The sequence below is a fragment of the Anolis carolinensis genome, chromosome 1, assembly GCF_035594765.1.
Source record: "Anolis carolinensis isolate JA03-04 chromosome 1, rAnoCar3.1.pri, whole genome shotgun sequence".
Lineage (NCBI taxonomy): Eukaryota > Metazoa > Chordata > Lepidosauria > Squamata > Dactyloidae > Anolis > Anolis carolinensis.
The window spans coordinates 311,472,766-311,499,111 of NC_085841.1; the positions used below are offsets into that span (position 1 = coordinate 311,472,766).

The 26,346-nt window shown below is 38.9% G+C and overlaps 2 protein-coding genes across 3 annotated transcripts in view; both read left to right on the forward strand.

Moving 5' to 3' along the window:
* Positions 1-5,546, forward strand: part of LOC100560813 (cytosolic phospholipase A2 epsilon) — a 46,465-nt gene extending 40,919 nt beyond the window's left edge. Inside the window, exons 18-20 of the mRNA XM_016992047.2 lie at positions 15-181; positions 1,669-1,855; positions 4,021-5,546. Of these exons, the coding sequence (XP_016847536.2) occupies positions 15-181; positions 1,669-1,855; positions 4,021-4,244 (578 nt within the window). The 3' untranslated portion in view covers positions 4,245-5,546. The remainder of the gene's footprint in view (positions 1-14; positions 182-1,668; positions 1,856-4,020) is intronic.
* Positions 5,547-14,089: 8,543 nt separating this feature from the next.
* The window catches only part of LOC100561010 (cytosolic phospholipase A2 epsilon), a 63,831-nt gene continuing 51,574 nt past the window's right edge, over positions 14,090-26,346 (forward strand). For both annotated transcript variants that reach the window (XM_062968141.1, XM_062968142.1), the window contains exons 1-2: positions 14,090-14,171; positions 24,063-24,135. In XM_062968141.1, the coding sequence (XP_062824211.1) occupies positions 24,063-24,135 (73 nt within the window). In that variant the 5' untranslated portion in view covers positions 14,090-14,171. The remainder of the gene's footprint in view (positions 14,172-24,062; positions 24,136-26,346) is intronic.

The window sequence follows — 26,346 nt, forward strand, 5'->3', positions numbered from 1 at the left end:
GTTTTGTTTTATAGACACTATTCTGGATGAATCTCCCAATGAACTAAGAGATCCTGCAGACCACCTGGAACTGGTAGACAGTGCTTTCTTCTTTGATACTAGTTGCCCTCCACTTCTGAGACCTGAAAGAAAAGTGGACATAATTCTCCACTTCAGTTATACTGGAGGATCGCAAAGCAAGGTTAGAAGAGTTTATGTCTAGTTTCAGTTTTGTTTGTGAAGGATAATTGAAATGGAAACTGTACTCCAAAGTGTCACAAGCAATAGTAACAACCATTATTATTATTTGTTGCATATATTTTACTATCATTACTAAACATGCACACATTACAAATAAGGTGCACTACAAACAAAACGCAGCCACGCAATCCCCTAACAACTTAAAATACAACTTCCTATTCAACTGAGGACACAAATACAAATAGGAAGGTCTTCCTTCCTATTTAAATATACTGTACAATACATTATCCTCTTAGCCAGCAGCCATTTCTAGAGAACCTAAGGATATTACCAGATGCTTGCTGCTATCCCGTGGCATTTCCGTGATGTTGGATAGTGGCCAATTTACCATCATGGTGCCGGGTGGCTTCACATAGATGCCAGCGTTGTGCGATTGTGTTGCCACTGCTGTGTGAGGGCACACTGCTGGATGGGTGGTGTAACTGTAGCAGCATGTAGTCCTCAATTCTTCATGATTTTTAAATCACAACATTGCAATGTGTCTTTCAAAAAGTAAAAATGCCAGCACCAAAAGGACAATGATAATGATTGTAAGTAGCCACTATCCCAGAGATTGATGCCGGATAGAGGTTTTGTGTGGTAATGTTCGTAGTTATGTCTTCTTGACTAAGTAGTCAGTGCATTATTCCGTTGGTTGTTTATGATTGTTTATGACAAAAATAATCATGGGGATTAAAATGTCCAATCCTGTTGCAAGAAAATTATAGACAGGGTGCAAAACTATGGCATATTGATACTTTAGAATAAATATTTTGGTTGCTTTAAAAATAAATTAATTGTATATGTGTTTTTTCTTATGTCTACAGTAGTGGTTTTGGATCTGTGGGTCCCCAGATGTTTTGACCTTCAACTCTCAGAAATCCTAACAGCTGGTAAACTGGCTGGGATTTCTGAGAGTTGTAGGCCAAAACACGTGGGGACCCACAGGCTGAGAACCACTGATCTACAGGAAGGTAAAATTAGGTCACACCCTTATCATATGTTTAGAAGCCATGCTTCTAAGTAGTCAAAGATAACCCACTTATCTCTTTTTCCCTGTAGCGTTTCTTATTTTATGATTAGTAAATCAAGATAAACACAAGCTTAATTTGCAAATCTGATTGTAAAGGGATGTATATTCAAAGAAATTTAATTGTGTGTGGTTTGACTGTAGGGGACATTTTCAGCCAGCCAAGTTTAGAAATGCTGCTGAATTTCAATTAGATGAAGCTTACTCTTAACTCTCGTGGTGAAAAATCAGGAAGAACATAAGTAAAAGAGAACAATGAAGAGGTGTTGTATAGCTTCCTGTCCTATGAATTATCATTCTACTTGGTCTCTGAATATAGTCACATTGGACTTTCAAACTAACAATTCTTTACCAGAAAATCCTGGCTTGAAAGTTCCGGCCTTCCAACAACTATAATCATTTCATTTTATAATCCTTAGCCTCTGGAACAGGCCTCCACATACTTCTCAGAACAAGGAATCCCATTCCCCAAAACTCTGCTAAATGAAGAAGAAAAGAAAAACCTAAAGGAGTGCTATGTGTTTGAAGATGTAGACAATGCAGAAGCCCCCACAGTAATTTATTTCCCACTAGTAAATGATACCTTCCAGCGATACCTTGCGCCAGGTGAGTTAATGGCAGTTGGTACAAAAGCTGAAATGAAAATATTTTTGTATGCACTTAAATCTGGATACATTTCAAAGTCCTCTGATATTATATACTTTTATTTGGATGCAAGTCCTATTAATTTTTACTGGAATTAGCTACCCTGTTAGGTCAGACTGAGAGACAGGAACTAGCTCAAGGCCACCCTCTGAATTTCATGAGACAATTGTCAGTTAATAATCATCCCAGGCTCCAAGGTTTCTGGGCCAAAACCTGGAATCAACAAATGGACTCTAATAATAGCATAAAGCATTGCTAACCATAGTTACTCAAAGCTAGCCATTTAAACAGGTCAAGACAGAGAACATACTTTCTTGTTTGGTAATGAAGATTGATCCTTTAGTTAAAGGGGCTGTTCACAGATGAAAGTGAAAATGAGATTATTCTCTTCACTTAGGTTGGATCTACACTGCTCTATATCTGGGATCAGATCCTGGGATATAGGGCAGTGTAGATCCAGCCTTAGTTAAGATGTGGTAGGGGACATTTTAATCAGGATGAGCCTAGTTGCTTCTAAATACCATGAGTCCACTAGATTTTATCTGAGCATGAAAGCCAAACAGAGTTCGAACTGATTAGATATATGGATGGGATCCCATCATTGAAAGCAGGTGAAACGAACTGGCAAAACCACCTCTAAGTATTCCTTGCCTAATTCATGAGATTTCCATAAATCAGCAAGTGACCAGAAGGCACATACATACCCTTCCAGGAAGTGGATGTAGAGCAGATTGGAAAGTGAGCCCTGGTACAATACATCCCTCCCGGATGAAACAAAACTCAATAAATACAGAGTTCTCCTGGAGGGTTTTTGCAACAAATCAATGAAGCCCTGGAAATTATGGCAGGCTTCAACTTAACTAAGGACCTCACCACATTGTATTCGGGAAGCATCCCAGTACACTTCCTTGCTGGAACCCATCATACGATGCAAAGCCACATCTGGCGGGGATCTGTAGAGAAAACATCCTGATAGTGTCTTAGGATGCCACCCAAAGAACACGGGAGGATTCCTGAATTCTCATTAGATATAACATGGCAAAAAGAGCTATAGTTATTTTCTTAAAATCTTAATTACAAAAGAGCTTTGTAGCTGAGATCTGAGTGTGGATGCCTCCATCTAACTCAGCAGTCTACTATCTGAACTATATTTGATGTAAAGAAGAAAATCAGCCTGTAGAAATGAAATTTAGATTGAGGTCTCTGCTCTTCTAAATATACCACCCTGTGCGAGACTAGCCGTGCTCGCCCTAGTCCATACTATAGGTGTCGGACTTCAGCTTCCATTATCCTCAACCATATGGCTGTTAGCTTGGTCTTCAGAAATAGCTCGGTGAAAACCTTTTCCTTATACACTTTTTACATTGATTTTTATTCAGAAGTACAGAAATGCAGAAATACAAAAAGAAATACAAAAATAAAAAATTAAAGAAAATGAAAACAATGCAAACAGTTTTTGATGATATATAAAACCAAACTATAACACAACTATATCTAGTACAATCACCCTAACATAAACAAAACCACACTATTAAACCTATTCTAAACATATAACTACAGTAGAGTCTCACTTATCCAAGTCTCACTTATCCAAGCCTCTGGATTATCCAAGCCATTTTTGTAGTCAATGTTTTCAATATATCGTGATATTTTGGTGCTAAATTCATAAATACAGTAATTACAACATAACATTACTGCATATTGAACTACTTTTTCTGTCAAATTTGTTGTATAACATATTGTTTTGGTGCTTAATTTGTAAAATCATAACCTAATTTGATGTTTAATAGGCTTTTCCTTAATCCCTCCTTATTATCCAAGATATTCGCTTATCCAAGCTTCTGCCGGCCCATTTAGCTTGGATAAGTGAGACTCTACTGTACTATATAACTAATCTGCAAGCCTCACACTCATTGCCTGTTGACTTTTTTTACTTCTTATTTTTCTCCTCCCTTTGAATATCACTATATATCCATCTACTTTTAATAACACTCTTCTAAACTAGAAAATCAAAAACTGATAGTTGAAGTTTGTCTTCTCTTTGCTGTAAAAAAATGATAAGTCTCTGGTTTCTTTTCAGATTGTATAAATCTTCCACATTTTATCATCATCTTCTTCTTTTGCAGGTATAGAACGTAGTGCTGGTGAAATGTCTCTAGGCAATGTTGACCTCTCCAGTCCTCTGTCTCCATATTCCATGAGACAGTTCTCACTGAAGGATGAAGATTTCAACAAACTGTTGAATCTAACAAATTACAATGTCCAGAATAATGCCACTACTATCTTACAGGTTTTGCACGAGGTTGTAGAACGGAAAACACAGGTTCAGGCATCTCAAATGGTGTCATGAACATCACACAGACACACGCAAGCACACATTATGGAGAAAATAGAGGATCAAAGAGAGGTCTAATAGCTGGTTGAAAGGACAAGGCATAAAAGAACTGGAGTTATCTAAACTTGGTTACTAAAATATTCTCCAAGCACTATTATCCTTATTGAATAAATATTCTACAATTCTAGCCTGCTATTTGCTATTGGCAAAGGGTGATCCCTCAGTGCACTGGAGCCCATGAAAGTTTGGACAATGGCATATACTTCACTCTACTGATTCCTGGATATTTGATTCCTGGCTATCCAAATGTTTGCCTGTCATTTGCCAATATAGATGTATAGTTCAAAATTCTTAACTCCAGATTCTCCTATTGAAACAGTTATGGGCATAGATCCTATTGTTCACTCTCACTAGAGGATATCCTGTGGATCAATGAGGCTTAGTTATATGTTGACCCACCAGTCAACATTTGATTCAATGGGTGTACTTCAATTGGGACTAATCTGAATCAGCTACATCTTAAAGCATATCTAAACTGACTATTAGGTTGATGTAGATATGTATCCGCCCCAGCATATCTGGGGCAAAGTCATCTTAATGCAACCTTGCCCTGGGTTAACCTAAGTCACTTGAAAGCACTAATCCTGCCCCAGGCTTTTCCCCAGTGTAAGTGCTGTGAGGACAGTTAGGCCAGTTCCCAAACAGGACTGGGTGAAGCTGTCCCGCCACTGATGCAACCTGGCACCTACCTTCTTCCTAGGGCTCTGATGTCAGGCAGGGCACCAGCTTCCCTCTTTTCCTGGTTCCTTTTTCCTCAACATGCCAATACTATTGCAGACACCAGTTGTTCAGCATTTTAGGTCAATGTTGAAGGGACCCTAATTAAATGCATTTCTTTCTGAAATCATGTTGAAATATTATTTCTCTTTGATATTGTCCAGAGTAAAATATCATTCCTACGAACTGTGGAGTTTTTTTTTAGCATTGTAGACAACACACACAGTTACAAATGCTGGGTTAAAATCATGCCTGGATGATTAAATTGTTCTTTACCTGCTCTTTAAAATTGGAAAAAATTCACAATGTTATGTAATGCTTTCGATTCTATTAACAATAACCAAACTGATATTTCATCTTTTTGAAATACAGAAATATCCATGAAAGGATCCACTTATCTCCTACTCACCTAATTTCTATTTTAAATATTTCTTTGCTATCTGTTTCTTTGTATATAGACATCTGAATAGTTTATTAGAAGATATTCTATTGAAGAAAATAAAATAATGCATAAACAAGAATAAACTTTATGCCACACACCATTCTCTGCATTATCAGTTCTGCTTTTTATTTTTTTTTTTGCTCAAAGTATGTTGGCATTTGGAATATGGGCCAAGCATCCTTTATCTGGAACTCCAAAATTCAGAGCATCCCAAGATCCAAGATTATTCACATGACTAATGTCGTAAAGCCAAGACTCCATTTCCAAACAGGAGATTAGTAAACAGTCCAAGTCCAAACCACAGAATTCAGCCAAGTAGGAAAGGAAAAATACCAGGGAAGTTGATGGTCCTTTCCAAGATCCAAAGCTCATTCCAACAAATACTAGTCCAAGGTTCACAAAACGGAAGATCACCAACAGTTTGGGGTCATATCTCCAAACACTGAATTTGTTGCCATAAACTAGATGCTATTCTCGAGCACTTTTTATGGTAGCTTCTCAGATGATGCCTATTGATAGCTCATTTCTCTGCTAATCTGGAGGTTAGTCTTTTCCCTTTGCAAATCTACAAAGGTTAGAACACTTAACCCTTCTGCTGCTTGCTCAGACGAACCTGCTTGTATTTGCTTTGCAGGCTGAAAAGTGGTAGCTTCTTGCATAGGCTTTTCTTCCAAGCTTGGCTGAGGAAGCTGCTGGGCACTGCTAGACTCGAAATGAAACACTGAACCTTCAAACAGCACCTCCTCACCCTTGCTAGCAGAGCTATCAACCACAGCTGGCTGAGATAATGACACCTTTGCTTTTGGAGGGTTCCATGTACACAATTTTGTTTCATGCACAATATTGTATGAAATTACCTCCGGGCCTATGTGTATAAACAAATGAATTCATGTGGAAACTTGGATCTCATCTCCAAGCAATCTTATTATGTACATATATGCAAATACAGGTATTCCAATATACAAACAAAATGAGAACTGCAAAACACTTTCTGTTTGAAACATTTTGGATAAGGGATACTAAGCCTATATTTAAATATAAATTGATTCTGCAACAAATCTAGAGCTCCATGCTCTTTACTTGCTGGTTGATAATGTAACTGAGCAAGGCAGCTTGGGGGAAGTGCTGGGGGGTGAGTGGGTTGTGGGGCCACTATCCTGCCTTTAAGGTGGTTGACGGCACCATGCAGGCATAAAGTGGCCCCAAACCAGTCTTTTTCATACCAGTTGGAACTGCATTATGGTCTTGAGTAGAATTGCTCTCACTCACTCAGCTATTGGAAATAAGCAGTTTCAGCTAAAATAAGCTGATATCTTCGTGGTCTGCTCTACTCACAGAATCATAGAATCATAGAGTTGGAAGAGACCTCATGGGCCATCCAGTCCAACCCCCTGCCAAGAAGCAGGAAAATCACATTCAAAGCACCCCCGACAGATGGCCATCCAGTCTCTGCTTAAAAGCTTCCAAAGAAAGAGCCTTCACCAGACTCCAGGGCAGAGAGTTCCACTGCCGAATGGCTCTCACAGTGAGGAAGTTCTTCCTAATGTTCAGGTGGAATCTCCTTTCTTGTAATTTAAAGCCATTGTTCCATGTCCTAGTTTCCAGGGCAGCAGCAAACAAGCTTGCTCCCTCCTCCCGATGACCCCCCCTCACATATTTGTACATGGTTATCATCGCAGCCTTCTCTTCTGCAGGCTAAACATACCCAGCTCTTTCAGCTGCTCCTCGTAGGGCTTGTTCTCCAGACCCTTGATCATTTTAGTCGCCCTCCTCTGGACACTTTCCAGCTTGTTAACATCTCCTTTCAATTGCGGTGCCCAGAATTGGATACCGTATTCCAGGTATGGTCTGACCAAGGCGGAATAGAAGGGTAGCATGACTTCCCTGGATCTAAACACTATGCTTCTATTTATGCAGGCCAAAATCCAGTAGCATACTTTTGCAACTAAAGTTGAATGGAGGAATAGACTGTGGGAATAAACACAGTGAAAGTTTATCTTGGATGGAATATATTGGCCACAGTTGTCTTGGTTGCAGCTATACATTTCAGCACAACAAAGGGCAGTGGAACCAGTGACCAGAATTCATAGACTAGTCAACCCCTGGGATGGTACGTTAGGACAGCTCACTTGGAAATCAGCTACCACTAGTGGTGAGGCCGAGTTTACAGCCCCTAAATTAGATGTTTGCTTGGGAACTTCCAGCCCCAAGGCCCCACCCCCACCTCACCTTAGGAGTGGGTCCACCTATCTCCCTCATAGTCTCCCATTTTGTTGTCTATTACAAGGTAACAGCCGACAGTAAATTATGTAACTGAACTAAATGTTACCTGCATCATTTTTCAGAATTTCCCTGGTTTTCTTAGGAAAAGATGTGGTCATTCTGTGCATAAAACATTGGGACCTCTCCTCTCCTCTCTTCCTGGAGGCAAGAGAATGTAGCTGCATGGTTGTTGCTTGTACGTGGAACAAAACAGGCTAAGAAATCAAATTGTAGAACTAGGCACATAAGCATATCAAAACATGACTTCAGTTGGTTAATAAACTTAATTGATGCTTGGTGTCTATGACTCACATGTTTCTGAATTCCCCAGTATGGAGGGAGGGGGCAGATGATGCCCTAGGTTGTAACCTGATCACCCTAGTTTATTAGAAGATATGCCTGAGTTTAATGAAAAAACAAAAACAAAACAGGATATATATCATCAGCTTTACCGGTGCAAAGTCAACTTTTTTCTCACAAAGTAAATAAGAAAAAAGGAGAGATGCTTCCATTCCTTGTTCCATTAACTTCCATTATCTGTCCCCAATTGTAAGGCAGTTGGCCATATCAGCCCTGCTAAGCTATCACCATGTCCCCTGTGCTCCAGAATAGTAAAAATGTGAGATGGCTATGGAGATTGACCCCCCATCCCCCAGTATCATGGAACACAATATTGGAAGTCAATCCTGACAGGCCCAATACCTCATCAGGCCTGGATCTTTCATTAAGGTCTGGATCTGATGAGGCATTTAGTTAATGTAGAGTAAACTGGGACACCCTGGGTTACTCTACTTTAATTCGTTTTTACCAGAGGAGTCATTTGGATGCCTCCAGTAAAAACAAGACAGGTCGCGGATTAAAGGCCTGTCTGGAAGGGCCCTTTGTCTCTTCAAAATAGCTTCAGTTCTTTTTTTTATATTCATCCTGAGGTGAATAATGAAGGTGCATATGAGAGTTTGACTGGAATGGCTAGACAAGGACCGAACAGCTCCTTCCTGCCCTCCCATTTGTCTGTTTAGCCTGAAACCTCCTTTGATTGCTTTATATGTGAAATGAAAGTCCTTTGTTGCAAGAAACGGGGAACAAGCCAATAAGGTGTAGCTCTATACTCTGCCTCTTGTATCCTCATATTTGTTTGTCTAAATGTAAAAGAAAGGGTGGGGCGCATGCGGGATTTATAAAACCTAGGCTCATGAATTTCGGCCAGTTTGCAGCCATATTTCTGGAAGCCTTGTTGTCAAATACTGACATGGAAGTGCCACAATATCTTTCTCAGACTTGTAATATTGAGACCATAATGGCACCTTCTGGAAGTGCAAAGGAGGTAAGAAAGCAGTAGTATTGTGTCTTATATTTTTGATCTGTCTTGCCAATTCCCTAGGCAATAAAGAAACAAACAAATACTTTAAACCGCATGCGGTGTTAACTTCTATTTCAAGAGTAACTAATCTATAAGAAATCTCAGGTTTGTGAGATATTTAAACTAGTAGTTCAGCAAAGAGTGGTGCCTCTTGCCATATAGTGGCAATGATTTGTTGTAGAAACAATCCCTTTTCTATTAAATTTCCTTATTTTTATTGTTTTTATGTAGATTTGAATGTTCAATCATTCTTCAATAGTACAGCGCGATAATAATTGTGTATTATTGTTCCTGCATTTCTACAATGATGATCTGCATTTTAACTTTAAAAAAAACAGAGGTTCTACACTTAGGCATAATAAAATAAGGGGGACAAAATGGAATGGAGACTGGAGATGTTACTTTTTGGACTACATCATCCATGTGGTGAATGGGAATATGGAAATGACCCTAAAGCAAATTTTTGAACCTTCAATCTACTTTCGCAGTGACAACGCATGAGTCCAATCTTAGAGCAGCAATGATAACCATTTAATACTTTATTGCACATACTTTAACTTTAGTTTGTTTTGTATTGATTAGTGATACTGCACACTGATTACAACCCCATACCAATGTCCTTTGAAATGAATGAAATATACCTCTGAAGCAATATGTATACAAACACATATATGGTTGTCAAAAACTGTGCGTTTACATTACGATAAAGGGCAGAGTTTATACTTTTTAGATATTCTTATGGATGCAGAAACAATGTGAATGTCCCAGTGGTTTTAAATAAATATAGGCAGTGACTATTCTGAATGAATTAAATGCCATAATGTTGTTTTTGCTACTAGAGAGATCAAGAACTCTAGAGCGGCAGAAAATGAAGACACAATATCCTGGATCCATCTTTTTCATGCTATACTGTACTTTGTTGAAGTCATTGGTACCTGGGAGTTTTTTGTAATATCTTATGGGTCCACTTTAGTCTCTTTACATAAAAATGAATGACCAAATATTAGAAACACAAATGTTGTCTAGTTTTGTGACATTGCTATATCATTCTACTTGTAACATGGAAAGATTAGATCTCAACAAGAGAATCCAGTCAATCTGGATTATGGGCTCCAAACAGGACACAATTTTGTAAATGTGGAAGCTTGTGGGTATTCAGCAAGAGTTTGGGGTGAGTCCACACTGCCCAATTATATTACTTTGATAATATTTTAATTACCGTGGTTACATCTAAGGAATCCTGGGGTGTGTATTATTATGCAGTTCGTACCTCCCCTGAAGTGCAGCATGTGAACTCTCTAGCAGCGAATTTTAAACGTTTTTGTGTGCTTATAAGCCATTTTTGACTTATGACAAACCTAAGGAGATGCTATCAGAGGATTTCTTGGCAAAGAGGGGGCTTGCCACCACCTCCTTTTCGGCTGAGAGGTCAACTATTGAGTTTCTATGGTTGAGTGGGGATTTGAATTTTGGTTTCCAGAGATATAGTTCAATACTCAAACTAGTACATCACACTGGGTCACCAGAATTCTAGGTACTTTGCATAACTTCAAACCCTAGGATTGCTTGGATGGAGTGATGACAGTCAAAATAGCTACTAATAGCAGTGTAAATATATGCTTTGGGTGGTGAGTTTCTTTTATTCATTGCAGAATGCAATATATCGTTAGACTGGATGATCTCCATCTATAAGGCTCTGTAATTACACTATTGTAGTTAGAGCCCATGACACAAGCAACATAACTAATCATGATGTCAAGAATTCATCATTGTCAGAGCTGCTTATTGATACTGCATACATACAGGCTGTTTTCTGAACACAGCTACAAAACCAGTTAAGTGAAATTGACTTGACCTTTCATTATTTGGTGTACATATATCTGCAGCTGCATCTTTTTCCATCTAGGTCATCTTGCCCTTAGAGTAAATCTCATAAGACAAGCTGTTTTGCAAGTATTTCAGTTGCATTTTGTTTTAACAAAGGAGAAATCCTACTGATGTGTAGTCATCCCGCCTATAGAAATATGCTTTCCATGGAAGTGCAACTGAGGACAGTATTGATATTGGTTTTGGCATCAATTTCAAATCTTTTTTTGGTGTCAGTGATTACTTTTGTCTGTTGATACCTAATAGGATTTTGAATGATAAGCTATGGAGTTGTTGTAAAATATTTAAATTAAAATATGTATTTTTAAAAACATGGCTTATTTAATGAGGGGCATGCAGATACATGAACCTCTTAGGGCCACAGACAATTCTCTATAGTGAGTTACTCTCTTGCTCTGGTTTACTTCATAAAGAGTAAGTCATCATGACATACTATTATTCTGAAGCCAAGGGCTATAGCTTCAGCATGTCAAAACTGCTTTAATGGGCTACAGTGGATGAAAGCAAGTTTTCCAAAGCTATGGCATTTAACTGTTTAAATATGATATGGATCAATGAGTTTACATAGTAGAATGGGAGAATGTTTTGTCAGATCAATATTATTAAGCAAACCTAATTTGCCTACCCCATCAAATAAGGTGATTTTAGCATCCTTGGATGCTTCCACGCTGTCTGGAGGACTGATGGTCTCACTGCCCATCAGTCAATGCAAGGGAGCTTCCTGTGGAAGCCCCTATTCCAACTGGAGGGAAAGCTTTGCTGGCTGCATCCTCTCAATACAGGAGGCTTCCTGTGTTGCGTTAGCTCCAATGGAGCCAGCACGCTGGCCTCCCCACAATGGCGATGCATTTGCCCTGCTGCTCCCTCATTCCTCCCCAGAAGCGAAACTCTTCACCAAGGCTTTATGATGAGGTCATACATCTCCCAAATTAATATGTGGATCAGAATTCAATTTCAGATTCTTTTCTTCTTCAGATTTGTGATGCAGCTCTCAGCTTGAAACAAAAGCATAAAAAGTTAGAACTTAATCACATTAATCTGCTTTCTTGCCATAACAGCACTTGTGCAGAGAATGGAAACATAACTGGTTTTATGACCTTGTCACATGTGCCACTGGAATCGCCAAAGGTTGTTGCGGATCAATGTTATCCTGGCAGCACCCACCCAGGGGGTATAGGGGTCTGTTGTCCCACACTGTCCTGGCTTCCCCCTACCTCATCACATGGGAGGAAGCCTGTTTAAGCTGGCTCCACCCATCTTTCCCAATGGAAGTATGTGGAGCCTTTCCTTGTCCGCCACCAGTTTATTTTCCGTGGCTGCAGGTTTTTTTTTTCCAATTTGGCCACAGAGCTGCCCTGGAAGTACTTCTCTGGAGTGTGATGAGAGCTATTGAGCTACATGGCCAAACTTAAAAATATCTGTCATCACCGCCGAAAATAAACCCATGTGAAGATATCAGACCTCTCTGCATTAATGCAACAGTATTGCTTTGGCAGTCTATGGTCGTATAGGTTGTTTTCCACACAGCCTTCATAACTGGCTTTCCTGCCCCACACCTTATCCAGAATTATTTTGGTTATGATTATGATCATTATTAGTGCAATTTTGCAAATTTAGCTATATAGAAAATAAACCTCTTTGGGTCCCGTGAAGGAGAAAAGCAGGATATAAATAAAGATTTGTTGTTGTTGTTGTTGTTGTTATTATTATTATTATTATTATTATTATTATTATTATTATTATTATTATTATTATATTTTATGATACCGCAAACGAGATAGGCATGCTGGATTTCATATCACAAAATCACAAGTTGAACACTTCCCAAGTGTCTAGGACTGTGTGATGTATTTTCGGATGATGCGCACAGATCCCAGCAGGGTGGCCTTTTGCAGTTGGTAGGTCGTAATTTTGTCAATGTCTATTGTTTCCAAATGCCGGCTGAGATCTTTTGGCATGGCACCCAATGTGCCCATCACTACCGGGACCACCTGTACTGGTTTCTGCCAGAGTCTTTGAAGTTCAATCTTGAGGTCCTGATAGCGGCTGAGTTTTTCCTGTTGTTGTTGTTGTTGTTGTTGTTGTTGTTGTTGTTATTATTATTATTATTATTATTATTATTATTGAAACAACAGTGAAAAAAAGCAGAATAACCTTCTTGGGAACATTAAGATGAAAGAGAGAGGGGTAGAAGAAAATAATCATGCCCTGTGATGCCATGTGACTACTTGCATATAAAAACAGAAGTGGAAGGACCATCGCATTTAAGTAAGTAATGGAAAGGGAGCAGTATCAGGAGGCACTGAAAAGTTTTACTCAGTGAAAAAGAATGCTCTAGTCATGGAAAAAATGCAAAGTTGCATCAGGACACATACAACATCATTATCCTGACAGAATTCTGCTTTGCCAGCCTCATGTGCTAAAGTACTCAGAAGTACAAATGGAATACCAATGGAAGCAAATGAAATAAAATCCACAAAAGAGTAATACCTTCATTATTCAACAAAAAATTGCAAAACATTTCACGCAATCTTTTATGTTCTACTAACCTGCCATTGACTTATGACTTCATCAGGCACAGTCTTCTCTGCGTCTTCTCCCCATTTCTCTACGCTGCCTAAATGGAGTCCCACGGGGTCCATCACATGACATAAGGCAATTTTTGGTGGGCCTCCCTGTCAGCAGTGTAGAGAAACAGAGCCTAGAGTGCCTTTTGAGGAATCTGGTGTTACCTGACTCCTAATGGCACAAATCAGGAGAATGCGGGGGAAAGACAGACCTGAAGGGGGAAAGGATGTGAGATGGCAGAACATGGATCTCGATAGGAGGGAGCAGAATAAGACGGTCCTCTCTGTTGTTCCACACTGTCCCACACTTTCCCCCACTTTCCTTTGCTCATGTGATGGGATCCACATATACACAAGTATATACAGTATGGTATATTTAACTCTGGCCAATGATATCCTTGTTAGTGAAATCTAACCCACTATCTAAAAAGTATTTGAAGTTCAGAAACACATACGAAAGATTACTAGCTTGGCAAACATAAAGTTGAAGAGAAATTTATGAATAATGCCCACAAAACCTGGGACTCAACACATATATATAAAACATACTTTACCAGTTCGATCAGGCTCAGCAAGGTGGTGGAATGTGGAAACAAGGAATGCTCAGCTGGCACAGTGGAAACTTCAGATTGCAGTAAACTCCTGAGGTAAGTACCCGCTTGCTTCTTCGTCAGCCTCTATCAAGTTGGCACTTGAAAAACGGAAAATGGGAGAAAAACGGAGTTGATAAACTTGTGTTTAGGCTCTGTACCTCAGCTAGAGAACATGCACAGAAATGTTTATTATTGAATGAAGAATGCAGCAGGTGAGTTGAATGCATGGAAGGGCAAAATCCTACTGGATTAGAGAATGGAATCACAGAAAGGGCAATTTTTTTCCAAGGCTGAATTAATCTGGGCCGTATCACATGCAGGCTTCCCTCAGTTTCTAGACACTTTAAAAGTGGAACCTCACAGAGGCTATAAAATGATGCAAGACTACTTCTGGGGGATGCCCATGGGACTCCAGTTTTAAAGTGACTAGAAATGGACATTTTTGGAGTTGGGTAGCTATAGACTCCATACCTTTCAATTTGCTTGAAAGTAGGGTAAAGGTGGGTATTTGGAGGTGTGAGGGTAAATGTAATTGGATGTCTCTGTTGTGTTTTATGAAGGCAAATGGAGTGGATGGTTACTGTTAAAATGGTGGGAGTAACGTGTTTGATGAAGGGAAAAGCAATTATCAATTTTTGAACAACATGGAAAGGTACAAAATGCCTTCCCCCTCATGGGATGAGGTCCTAAGTACATATACAGTTTATAGATGGATATATGTATATGCATTGTTTAAAAGATTCTGTCTCACTATTTCAGTATTCCTCATTTCTCTTTGCTTATTGCTTATTAGACCATTTAGATTCTATGGCTTAATCATGCTATATTGTTATGGCACTATATTCCACGTTAACTGCCATGACAATATCCTGTAGTTTGCAGTGGGGAAGCACTAAAGAAACATCTTTATCTGATAATTTTAAACACGGTGGCATTAACTGAGTGGCAGTAAAAATGAAATAGAGCACTAGGATGTTGCTATGGCAGTTAAAGTGAAATACAGCACTGTAAGAGTGTGGTGTGATAGGGCCCCAACCAACATATAGATCAGTGGTCTATATATTGGTTTGAAAACCAAGACATAGAATCCATCATACTGTTGCACCCTAACCCCAAGACACCTCTTCACCGAGCACCACACCAGAGGCCAATAGTCCAATAATAAAGAGTTTATTGAATAAAAAATAATAAAAGGGAAAAAGGTTATATCCAAAAGTAACAGTCAGGATATAAACAGCAATATAAAAGCAGTCAAAGTTTAATACAAGTCTTTAAGAAATCCAAGGAAACCTCACAGAAACTAGAAATTCAAGAACATAGAACTAATCCAAGGTAAAATGCAGGAATATGAACACAGGAAATTCAATCCAGGCAAAATTCGTTCAAGGTACATAGGCAAAGGCAAGAACATGAAACAAGAATCTTGACATTACAAGAACCAAAGACTAGAAAACTTGACAACATGAACAGAAGACTGTTTCCCATGGCAAAGTTGTCTTGTCTGTAATGCTGAGAAACAAACGCCTGATTTAAACCCATCAAGGCACTCATGACATCATCCTTCATAGAATGATAGAATAATAGAATCATAGAGTTAGAAGAGACCTCATGGGCCATCCAGTCCAACCCCCTGCTAAGAAGCAGGAAAATCGCATTTAAAGCACCCCCGACAGATGGCCATCCAGCCTCTGCTTAAAAGCCTCCAAAGAAGGAGCCTCCACCACACTGTGCGGCAGAGAGTTCCACTGCCAAACAGCTCTCACAGTGAGGAAGTTCTTCCTGATGTTCAAGTGGAATCTCCCTTCCTGAAGTTTGAGGCCATTGTCCCGCGTCCTAGTCTCCAAGGTAGTAGAAAAAAAGCTTGCTCCCTCCTCCCTATGACTTCCCCTCACATATTTATACATGGCTATCATGTCTCCCCTCAGTCTTCTCTTCTGCAGGTTAAACATGCCCAGTATGTTTAGCCTTGCCACATTTGGACCTGAAACTCTACGCTTCAGTGACCTCTACGCTCTCCCCGTCTTCCCAAGGTCTTTTCTCTAGGCAAAGTTCAGTTTCACTTTCCCAGTATTCACAGTATCTTCTGAGTCAGCCCGACCTGTCTCAGTTTGGCTTGCCTGCAAATCTGCCTGAATGCTCTCAGACACCTCAGACGCTTCATTTTGAAACCCATCATCCTCATCAGAATAGTCTGGCTCTTGCCAGGCTACAACACATACAAATTAAGGCATGAAGGAGACATAACAATGAAGTAAAAAAAAAAAATCAGTCTAGAAGATTAGTAATTAATTCAGGTAAAGGAGAGCCAGAACGAACAAGAAGAAGAACCAGTCTCATATTACAAACCAGAAAACTCACATACCTTAGCTGTGGATCTAAAAATGAACAGAAATTGGAGAGAAGCAGATCTTTCAACTGTGGATGTTCTTATTCTAGTGATTATTTGCCCTACAAAGCTTTTGCTGCTTTCTGCAGCAGTAATGTAATTTCTGTGCAGTAATGTAATTTCCTTGTGCTGTGGAGTTTCCCAACGTTCTTCTTTGTATTCCTGTTACATGAAACCTGTGGAACAATTCCTCTGGCTATCAAGAGAAACATTAGAGAAACGAATAGTAATTATCTTAAACCTTCCATCGGATCTAGGTGTGACTAGTAGACATCTAGAGCAGATACCTTCTGAATTTGGAAACAAGTTGGGTAAATGCCAATAAACTGAAAATAATCCCAGATAAGACCAAAATATAAAGATATGGTGAGAATTCTGTAATGCTATATCATTTGTACGCAGTTACAGAATTCTTGTCCCAGTCACAGAATCTGTTTTTAACAGGATTGGCAATGTCCTTTGGAAACTATAAATTGCCTTTGAACCTTTTAATCAATGGTGCCACTGGCTGACCTTGTGATTGCAAAAATGAAACTCTGGCTGAGGACTTTGGATTAGAAATGCAGCACACGCCAAGCAATGCCTTGACAGGATTGGCAACGTCCTTTGGAAACTATAAATTGCTGTGGACCCTCTATTGAATCAAATCAATGTCTGACTTTGTGACTGCAGAAATAAAACTCAGCCCAAGGCTTGGGAATAGAAATGGAGCGTGAGGGAAGCAATGCCTTGGCAGGTGCCCCACGTCCTTTGGAAACTATTTCTTCCAATGTACCCTTTAGGTTTGAAAACAATGTGTGTCTTTGTGATTGCTGCAATAACACTCAGCCTGGGGGCTTGGGATTACAAACGGAGCGGGAGGGAAGCAATGCACTTGCAGGAACGCAGACGTCCTTTGGAAACTATTATTTTCAAGTCCCCCCCCCTTTCAGGATTGCAAAGAAGGGCTGATGTGGTGATTGCTAAATTCCAAAAAAGAAAACAAAGGCAAAGGGACTCCCTCTGGAGTAGAAAAGTAAATCACCCCAAGCTCTGTACTTGCAGGAAGGCAGACGTCCTTTGGAAAATAAAAGTTCCCTAAAGCCACAGCAAGGACTCTGCCACAAGCCCCAAGCCAATTTCCCAAAAAAACAACAACACAATATCGAACCAGCAACAACAGACAGACACTCTACCCCCTATAGCCAGAACAGTCACTTAGCCCTCTCTCCCCCAAGCAAGCAAGCAGCTTCCCAGCACGCGCGAACCACCCTCTCTCCTCGGTATCCTAGCCCAGAATGCCTTGGCTCAGTTGGGGAGGGGATTTTTATAGAGATCCTCCACGTGGACGCGGAGGACGCTAGCCCCCACCTTTTTCAGCCATCGTGGAAGTCTCTGATTGACCAGGGAGCGGTAGCCATGTTAGGCTGTGCTAGGCTCCCATTCATGTTAGGTTGCAAAAACAAAAATTTTTTTAAAAAAAATTAAAAAAAAAATTAAAAAAAAAATTTGGAAGGAAAAAATTTAACGAAAATTTTAAGAAACAATTAGAGAATGGGCCAACGATGGTTCGAATTACATTGCCAGTTGCGCCCAGGGAAAACGTTTCAATACTCGTTTCAAAAAACGAGAACAATCCGAAATAATTACGAAACGAGAAACATAATGAAAATTTGGACAACCCTAATACCTAATACTGCCCATATACGTTCCTTTAATAGTTCCCCTTGCAGAATCCTTAAAGTCAACATTTGCCTTCTTTCCAAGAAATGTGAAGGCCAGCCGTCATTTATTTGCAATTTCTTCATTATTGTTACCTTGAAGTCTGCTAGACAGCTTGGGCATTTGCATGTAATCTATTAATTTCTCTCTCCAGTTTCTCTTGAGTCGTTCTCTTTCTCCTTTCCATGATTTTGCAATACTATTCTTGCTGCAACAAAGCTGTATTGGCATATTTCTTTGTCTTCCTGGTTATACTCTCTCTGAATAGAAGGCATATTGCTGGGATTTTCTTGATCTTATTGGTGAGCATGTTATTTGCTTCCATAACTACTCCTTTGTAAAATGTGATACTATCGGACATGACCACCAGACATGGAAAAAGGTACCTTTTTGTTTTTTACATCTCCAGCAAGCCCCTTTCTATGGGTTTTGTACCGAGAATTTAAATCCTTTTTTCTAGAGGTATTTCTCTATTCTATTTATTCCCATTTCCCTAATTCTATGTTTTCTCCTAAGTGTCTGGCCCAAGAAATCATGACAAGTCTTATTTTATTGTCTTCTAGATTATATTTTAGAATGCATTTATATAATCTGGAGACTAAGCCCTTTTCCCATATCAAAAACGCACTCCAACATAGATTTATTTTCATCAAACCCTACTTTAGCATCTTTTATAAATCTCTCATGTAGTTGATAAAACCGAAACTAATAATTGGTGCCTAGGGCTTCTCTTTCTTTAGGTTCCAATGATCCTTTTCTTTAAATAGATATTCCCTATAAGATCTTATTTAATAGTTGGATGTTGGCCTTAGGACTGTTTCTGGATGTAACCATAAAGGGGTTTTCTGTACCATCCCTCCTTTATATTTCTTCCATATTGTAAGCAGATTCGGTCTTATTATATGGTTGCATCAGGGCTCAGGTCCTGAATGAGGATGAGGAGGAAGAGGGCTTCCTTCCAACAGATGAACGTAGGAGCATGGCTGAGCAGTTGCCTGAGCAGTCTGAGGATGTGGACCCTAGTACTGCTCAGCAGGAGATGGGCCTTTCTGTTGTAGAAGTGCCTGATCCATAACAGGATCAGACTGAAGAACAGGAATGAACTTGCCCTGCCTGGCTTCAGATGAGGCTAGATTCCATGCAGGTGCGGAGGTCAAGTAGATTGGCACAGAGGAGGACTACACAGTTGTAAAGGCTTGCTGCGGGCAACATAAATAATGGATGCTGCCATAGCCTGGTGCAGTCATCATTGTATGGAGAGCTTCAGTCAGAAATCTTGTAAACCTTGTACCTTGGACTTTGTGTGTTGAACCTCTGGTGAGCTTCATGCTAATTGACTATTGGAATGGAGCATTGCAACTTTCCTTTTGCCTTGCCTTCTGTATGGACTAAATATTGTTATGACTTGGACTGCCTCTGATTATGCTTGCTGAAAGAACAGCTGACCTGAAGGTTGCCGGTTTGAATCCAGGAAGAGTGCGGATGAGCTCCCTCTGTCAGCTCCAGCTCCCTACATGAGAGAAGCCTCCCACAAGGATGGTAAAAAACATCAAAACATCCAGGCGTTCCCTGGGCAACACCCTTGCAGATGGCTAATTCTCTCACACCAGAAGCGATTTGCAGATTCTCAAGTCACTCCTGACATGAAAAAACAAAAATAAAAATAAAACAAAAGCCTCCTGACAGGTTATTGAAGTCTTTGTTTAACTTATCATTTTACAGAATTCTTGTCCCAGTCACAGATTCTCTGTTGACTATGTTCTGGCAAACATGACTAGAAAGCCCTCTTCTGATCTTTGAATTCTATGTGCAGAGATATACTGACATTTGATGACAGAGCTTATATGCTGACTTCTCTGCATCCTTGGTTGTAGTCACATATTCAAATCAGGCAAATGGCTGAAATCCCAAGAAAGGGCCAGGTTTCAGCCCTTCTAAAAAATCAGCTACATAGCCTGTTGTATTTGGCCTTGCATACAGGTGTTCCGTGGTCTGTAGAACTTTTAGCCATTTCTCAGTGGCACATTTTTTTCACGAAAAAATATGGTCTTACCATCATAACACATTTGCTGATAATATACAAACTTGGTTGTTGAGATCTGCAGTACATAGAACTGCTTTTGAAGTGTTTTAAGAAATGTTAGGGACTTCAAAATCAGAAAACAGCAGCAGGCTGTCTGGATAAAGCCTATAAATGGGACTTCTGGGTGAATTCTCAGAGCATGTCATTGGCATCCAGTTTGGCTACATTATGGGTAACATGCATGATGAATTAGGTGAGGTAGAACAAAGACGTGAAAAATAAAACTCCCTTCCCTGTATCCTGTTTTGGATTGTAGCCTGGTGCTTATTTCGATTAAGAGGAAACACATATGAAATGGGATGTTCTATATTAATGTTATGGCCACCAAAATGCATCTTTTCAAGGCTCCCTTCCTTCTCAGTAATCATGAAAAGTTTTGTTAATTGTATGCTAAAAGTGTTGCTTTATATGCTGCATAATGGAAGTACAGTAGAGTCTCACTTATCCAACACTTGCTTATCCAACATTCTGGATTATCCAACGCATTTTTGTATTCAATGTTTTCAATACATTGTGATATTTTGGTGCTAAATTCATAAACACAGTAATTACTACATAGCATTACTGCATATTAAACTACTTTTTCTGTCAAATTTGTTGTAAAACATGATGTTTTGGTGCTTAATTTGTAAAATCATAACCTAATTTGATGTGTAATAGGATTTTCCTTAATCCCTCCTTATTATCCAACATATTCGCTTATCCAACGTTCTGCTGGCCCATTTATGTTGGATAAGTGAGACTCTATTGTAGTTGGTTTCTCTTTTATGGAAGGTTGGAGGTAAAAGATGGGATAGAATGTTGGCACAAACATTCCTTGGGTGTAAAGTTTTATTATATCTGATGACTCTGTTCAGTTACAGAAAGCAGTAAAGAAATATTAACCCCCCTCCCAAAGTGATGTTACTTGAGGAAAGAGCAGTATCTTTATAGTAGATATCACCATTAGCACTTACCATTTTCATTTCTTCCAGTAATCGAAAACCAATTTAATGTGTACTGTTAGAAGGATTATGATATAATCTGGAAGTTCTGTGGAACACCATACTGATGTTTATCTCCAAGCTGTAAATCTAACATTGACTGGTGCTGTGGTGACAAAGCTTCTTCTCTTTCCTTCTCTTCATGCAACTCTAGAGACTTTATTATATGAGGCTGATACAATGTGATTGCAGCTGTATAGTATCATCTGTGGCTGTTCTTTATTACATGATGTTGTGACTCCCCCCTAGACACAATGCATTTGAATTGTGAACAGACTATTTTTTTCATTAATGGGAAAAACAATATTGCTGTTCTTCCATCACTTTTCCTTACATAATAATGTCCAAACCTTGGCACCCTCAATTTGTGGAGAAAGCTATTTCAAGAACTCTGCAACTCTGGTACTGTATAGTTGCAGTAAAATGAGGAATAAAGAGAAAATAGAAAAAATGAACATGTTCTATGTTAGTGGTTTTCAATCTGTGAGTTCCCAGGTGTTTAAGCCTATAACTCCCAGAAATTCCAGCCAGTTTATCAGTTGCTAGGATTTCTGGGAGCTGAAGGCCAATATATCTGGGGACCCACAGGTTTGGAACCACTGTTCTAGGTAGAGCAAACACGAGTAGGAAGTGAAGCTCTGCAAAATATTGATAGCAGTAATTTGCCTCAATGAAGTGCCAGAAATGCACACTTACTTCTCTATGAAAGTGATTGATCTATTAAGGTTTTAGTTTGCTTAAAAACATATTGGTGTGATAAAGTCCTAGGCTTCACCCAATTAGCAGTGCCCAGTCTGCAGAACTGGGTTTTTAGCAGAGCATGAGGAATGAGGAGGAGGAGGAGGAGGAGGAGGAGGAGGAAGAGAGGTTGATATAGCACAATTAAATGAAGTGAGATGTTCCATTTTTGCATATAGCATTTTTAAATTAAGTTTTCTTTTGTTTTCAATATGTGGTCAAACTTAGAGCTAAGGACCGTGGTTAAGAGGATCCATGCCTGGTGAGCAGTATGCTAAAAAACAGATAGACTAGGACAGAGAAACCAACTCACCAGTTGAAGACAAGCCACAGAAGTTTATTAAATTCGGTCAAAAGGGATGCATGTACAGCAATTTTGCTTCAAAATGTACAAGCATAAACGTACAGAGAAATATAGTATATCTCATATATTTCTGATATCTATTCAGACCAGAAAAGAGACTGGCTAAGATTCATGCCAGGATTGGTTGGTAGGGGAGAAGAGCAGCTGGGGATTGGTTAGAGTGAAGGACTGTCAGCTGCAGAACTGCCCCCCTGGGAGGGCACAATCTGGGAAACACAGAGTAAAGACATGTTGATAGTTTTTGATGAGCTCAAATGTCAAGTTCCATGCAAAATAAAGATAGGAGCTTCAGAAAACAAAGGTGTAAGACAGATGTTGATCTTGGGTATTCAAACGCTTGGCTGTCAACAAAAGAGGTTGAACACATGCACATTGTAAACCCCTGTTTTTGGAGGCAGCAATCTTTCAACTTTAAGTGAACCATATAGCTGGACAAACAGATTTGGATTTATCTGGTCTGGCAGGAAATCACCTGTCTCTTCATATAGATGACCAATGGATCTAGTTAATTGTTTTGGCTTGGAAAGAAGACCAGAGGGATTTGTTTAGCTTCCTGTTCCCAGGGGATTATTTTGCAGGGTTATGTAGAGTTATGTAGAGTTGTCTGTCCTGATATATTTTATAAAACTGTTTATACATTTCAGATGTATGAAATAGATACAGTATATAAAAAGATAAAAGTTATATAGAATATCATGAAGAAGAAATACAATTTATTAAAGGGTTAGATATGATAGCTGTTGCTGGTTTGGTCTTGATCTTCTGATACGTTGAGCCTGCACAAGTCGGAAAAAAATATATATTGGTGAACTATAAATCTCTGAGGAGGTTACTGTGGTTCGATAACAAATATTTTCTGATACTAATTCCCACTCATTCTAATTTATCAATAATTTTATTCAACCAGAGTGTTAATAACTGTGCAATGTTTTAGCCCACATTGAACAACTAAGGTGTTGGTTTTATGTGACATGGATTCATAGATTATTTATTAATCTAGATTAATTTTATTTTTTAGGCTGTGAATTTAAGATCAAGAAACTTCAAACATTCCAAAAGCATATATGTTAGAGTTCTTACTTTATATGCCTTCTTTCCAACTAGAATTTGTTACTTTTTAGATGCAGCTTTCAGAATCCCACTGCCAGCATGGCCACACTGGGCATTCTGGGAGCTGTAGATCAAAAAGTAACTTTTCTGAGCACTGATACATGTGTGATTGTGTTCCTCTACATCATTTCTGAGTTATGGCAGCCCACAAGCAAATCTATCATAGGGTTTTCTGAGAGGATAATGTGTAACCTACCCAAAGTCACCTGGTGAGTTTCCATGATTGAGTGGGGAATAGTTGAGACTAGGTCTCCAGAGTCATAGTCCCAACTATGGCTATGTAATTTCAGTAAGTAGTCCAATTCTCAAACCACTGCATACGGCGACTCCTAACTAATACACCAATTCAATGGTTGGAATGATTCAATCATATTGCTTATTATTCCTGCTTCACAAGCTTTCAGGAAAAGGCATGTGCTCTTTCAGATATTTAAATCTACCCTAAAGGAGGCACAGTATGAGCAAATGTAACCTCAACCACCTGTAATTAGCTTTACTGCTTTGGAATGTTGAGTCTGTTGAAATATGCTTATTCTATTCATCTCATATATATATATAACATGTGTTTCTTTCTTTGTAGATGGATGACTCTCCTTGCTATTTGCTGACTGTGAGAATCATACAGATAAAAAATCTACGAAAGGCAGATTTATGTGAGTTTTCTGACAGTTCCACAAATTCATGGGAAAATTAACTTCTGTACAACAATTGTTAAGTTACCTTGCAGAACACTCACTGGATGACTGGTTACAAATAGCCAAAAAAGCTAACAGGTTTTCATATTTGCAAATCTGTAAGTACATTTTGAAACAATTATTCTGATTCAAACATATCACTATTTTGGAGAAGACTGTGACTAGGTGACCTGCTCATGCTCCTGCCTATATTTTTAACCATTGATGGTCACCTTCATAGTCCCTACTGTCACTTTCTGTGTTTTTCATTACCTTTAAATGGTAAATGGACTGTATACTCCTACAACAACAGCTTTATTTATATCCCAAAATGACTTGTGGTGACTTACAACAGAAAAAAACAACACAATACAGATAATGATAAACATACAACCAAATCAAAAAATAAACTCACACAATAATTAAAACATATAAAAACCATAACATATTAATAAAATTCAAAAGGGCTTCACTGATAGACAAATATATAACAGTTAAAGCTACTAAGATTAAAAAGATCACAAGATATTTTCAAGTGGAGGACTAACCTATGATGCTCCTGCAAACAGATCTTTATTTTGTAAACTGGAACACCTGGGCTCTCTGCTTTCACTTTATTACAGCAGAATATATATGATATAGGAGTTTGCCTCCATGTATACCATGTTTACAGGCAAAAACTGCAAACATAATATATATAAACCAATAATGGGCGACTATTGAGGGCATCAGCTCTCTAGGAGATCTTGAGTTTTTGCCCCATCTTCCCATAATAATTTACTTTACATTTGTGTGCTGTGTTTCTTCCAGGTGCTTCCCAATATTCTCTGAAGGTAATGAGGGAACTTTCATCATGTCTGTAATGCCCCCAAGAAATTTGGGTCCAGAAAATTCATTTTTTTATTACAGGGACTCAGAAGAAAGTTACTGTTTACTTCTTGTTTTGAAAAAGGATCTTGGATCTAAGATTGCCCTGGGAATCCTGCATAGTGGCACAAAGAGGCATCTTTGGAAAATCATTTAAAAAAATTATCAACAGCTTCTTAAAATTTGAATTAATTAAAAAAAATTGCAAAATGGCCTTTGGCAATGGGGTTCTCAGTTTTGGACTAATAACAAGAATAATCTTATTATGACTATCATTGATTTTGTTAATTCCATTTATTGTTTTAAAGAAACGCTAGCAAAGTTGCGAGACTTGTCTAAAATTTATTCTGAAAGAACAAACATGTACACACTAGCACAGAATCTTACAAAACATAATTTCCAACACCTTTTCCCTTCCTTCCTCCCAGGCGATTCGTTATCTTCTGGCTTTCAGAATTAATTAAGTCTGGAGGAGCAATCTTCCTTCTTGCAGTTCTGCCATGTCACTGCTTAAAAAACCCGTAAGGCTGTTCTAACAGGCCGTAGCTTATTTATGACTTAGCCTATTTGAAGTTCAAAGGGATATAGGTTTTGATTTTTTAAAATTTATACACACACACACATACATACAACTTATAATGTAAACAGAACACAAAATGATGAACAGTTTACAAACATATAACCCTATCATCAAGGCCTGAACAAGTATTATTTCCTTTGCCATACAGTTATGAGTCAATCAGAAAGCAAATGTCATAACCAAAATTCCTGACCAACAAGGTTGTATTGTTTTCCCTTATCACTCTATTAAATATATTTAATGAACACCGACCAATATGAATTAAATTCTGATCTATTAATTTCCCCCCTGAAAACCCTCATTTCCATTTATAGTTTATCATTTAAGGCTATGCTCCACATCTCCCCAAACCATGCTTCCAGCAAAACATTTTGACTCTGCTTTTATGTCTGCCATGTCCTGGCGAACAACTTGTAAGTCTTTCTCCGTTTCCTTGCTTCTGGATTCTGTCACTAACATACGGTTAACATTTCTGACATGTTTGTTTGTATTTGAGCCACCTCCACCACTAAAATATTTACAGACATTTTGGCCTGAGTTTGTGATGCCTGCATGGACTCAAACACCAACAACTGCTGGTCAATTTTTGTTTCTATTGATTTGCTGGGAGATGTAGGTAAACTCTTATCTTCATGTTTTATTGCCATTGCGTTTATATCCCACTGAAATGTTGATGTTACTAGTTTCAATTATTCTGGGCTGTAACTTTGATCTCCCTTAGAGCTTCTCTTGGTCACTCACGA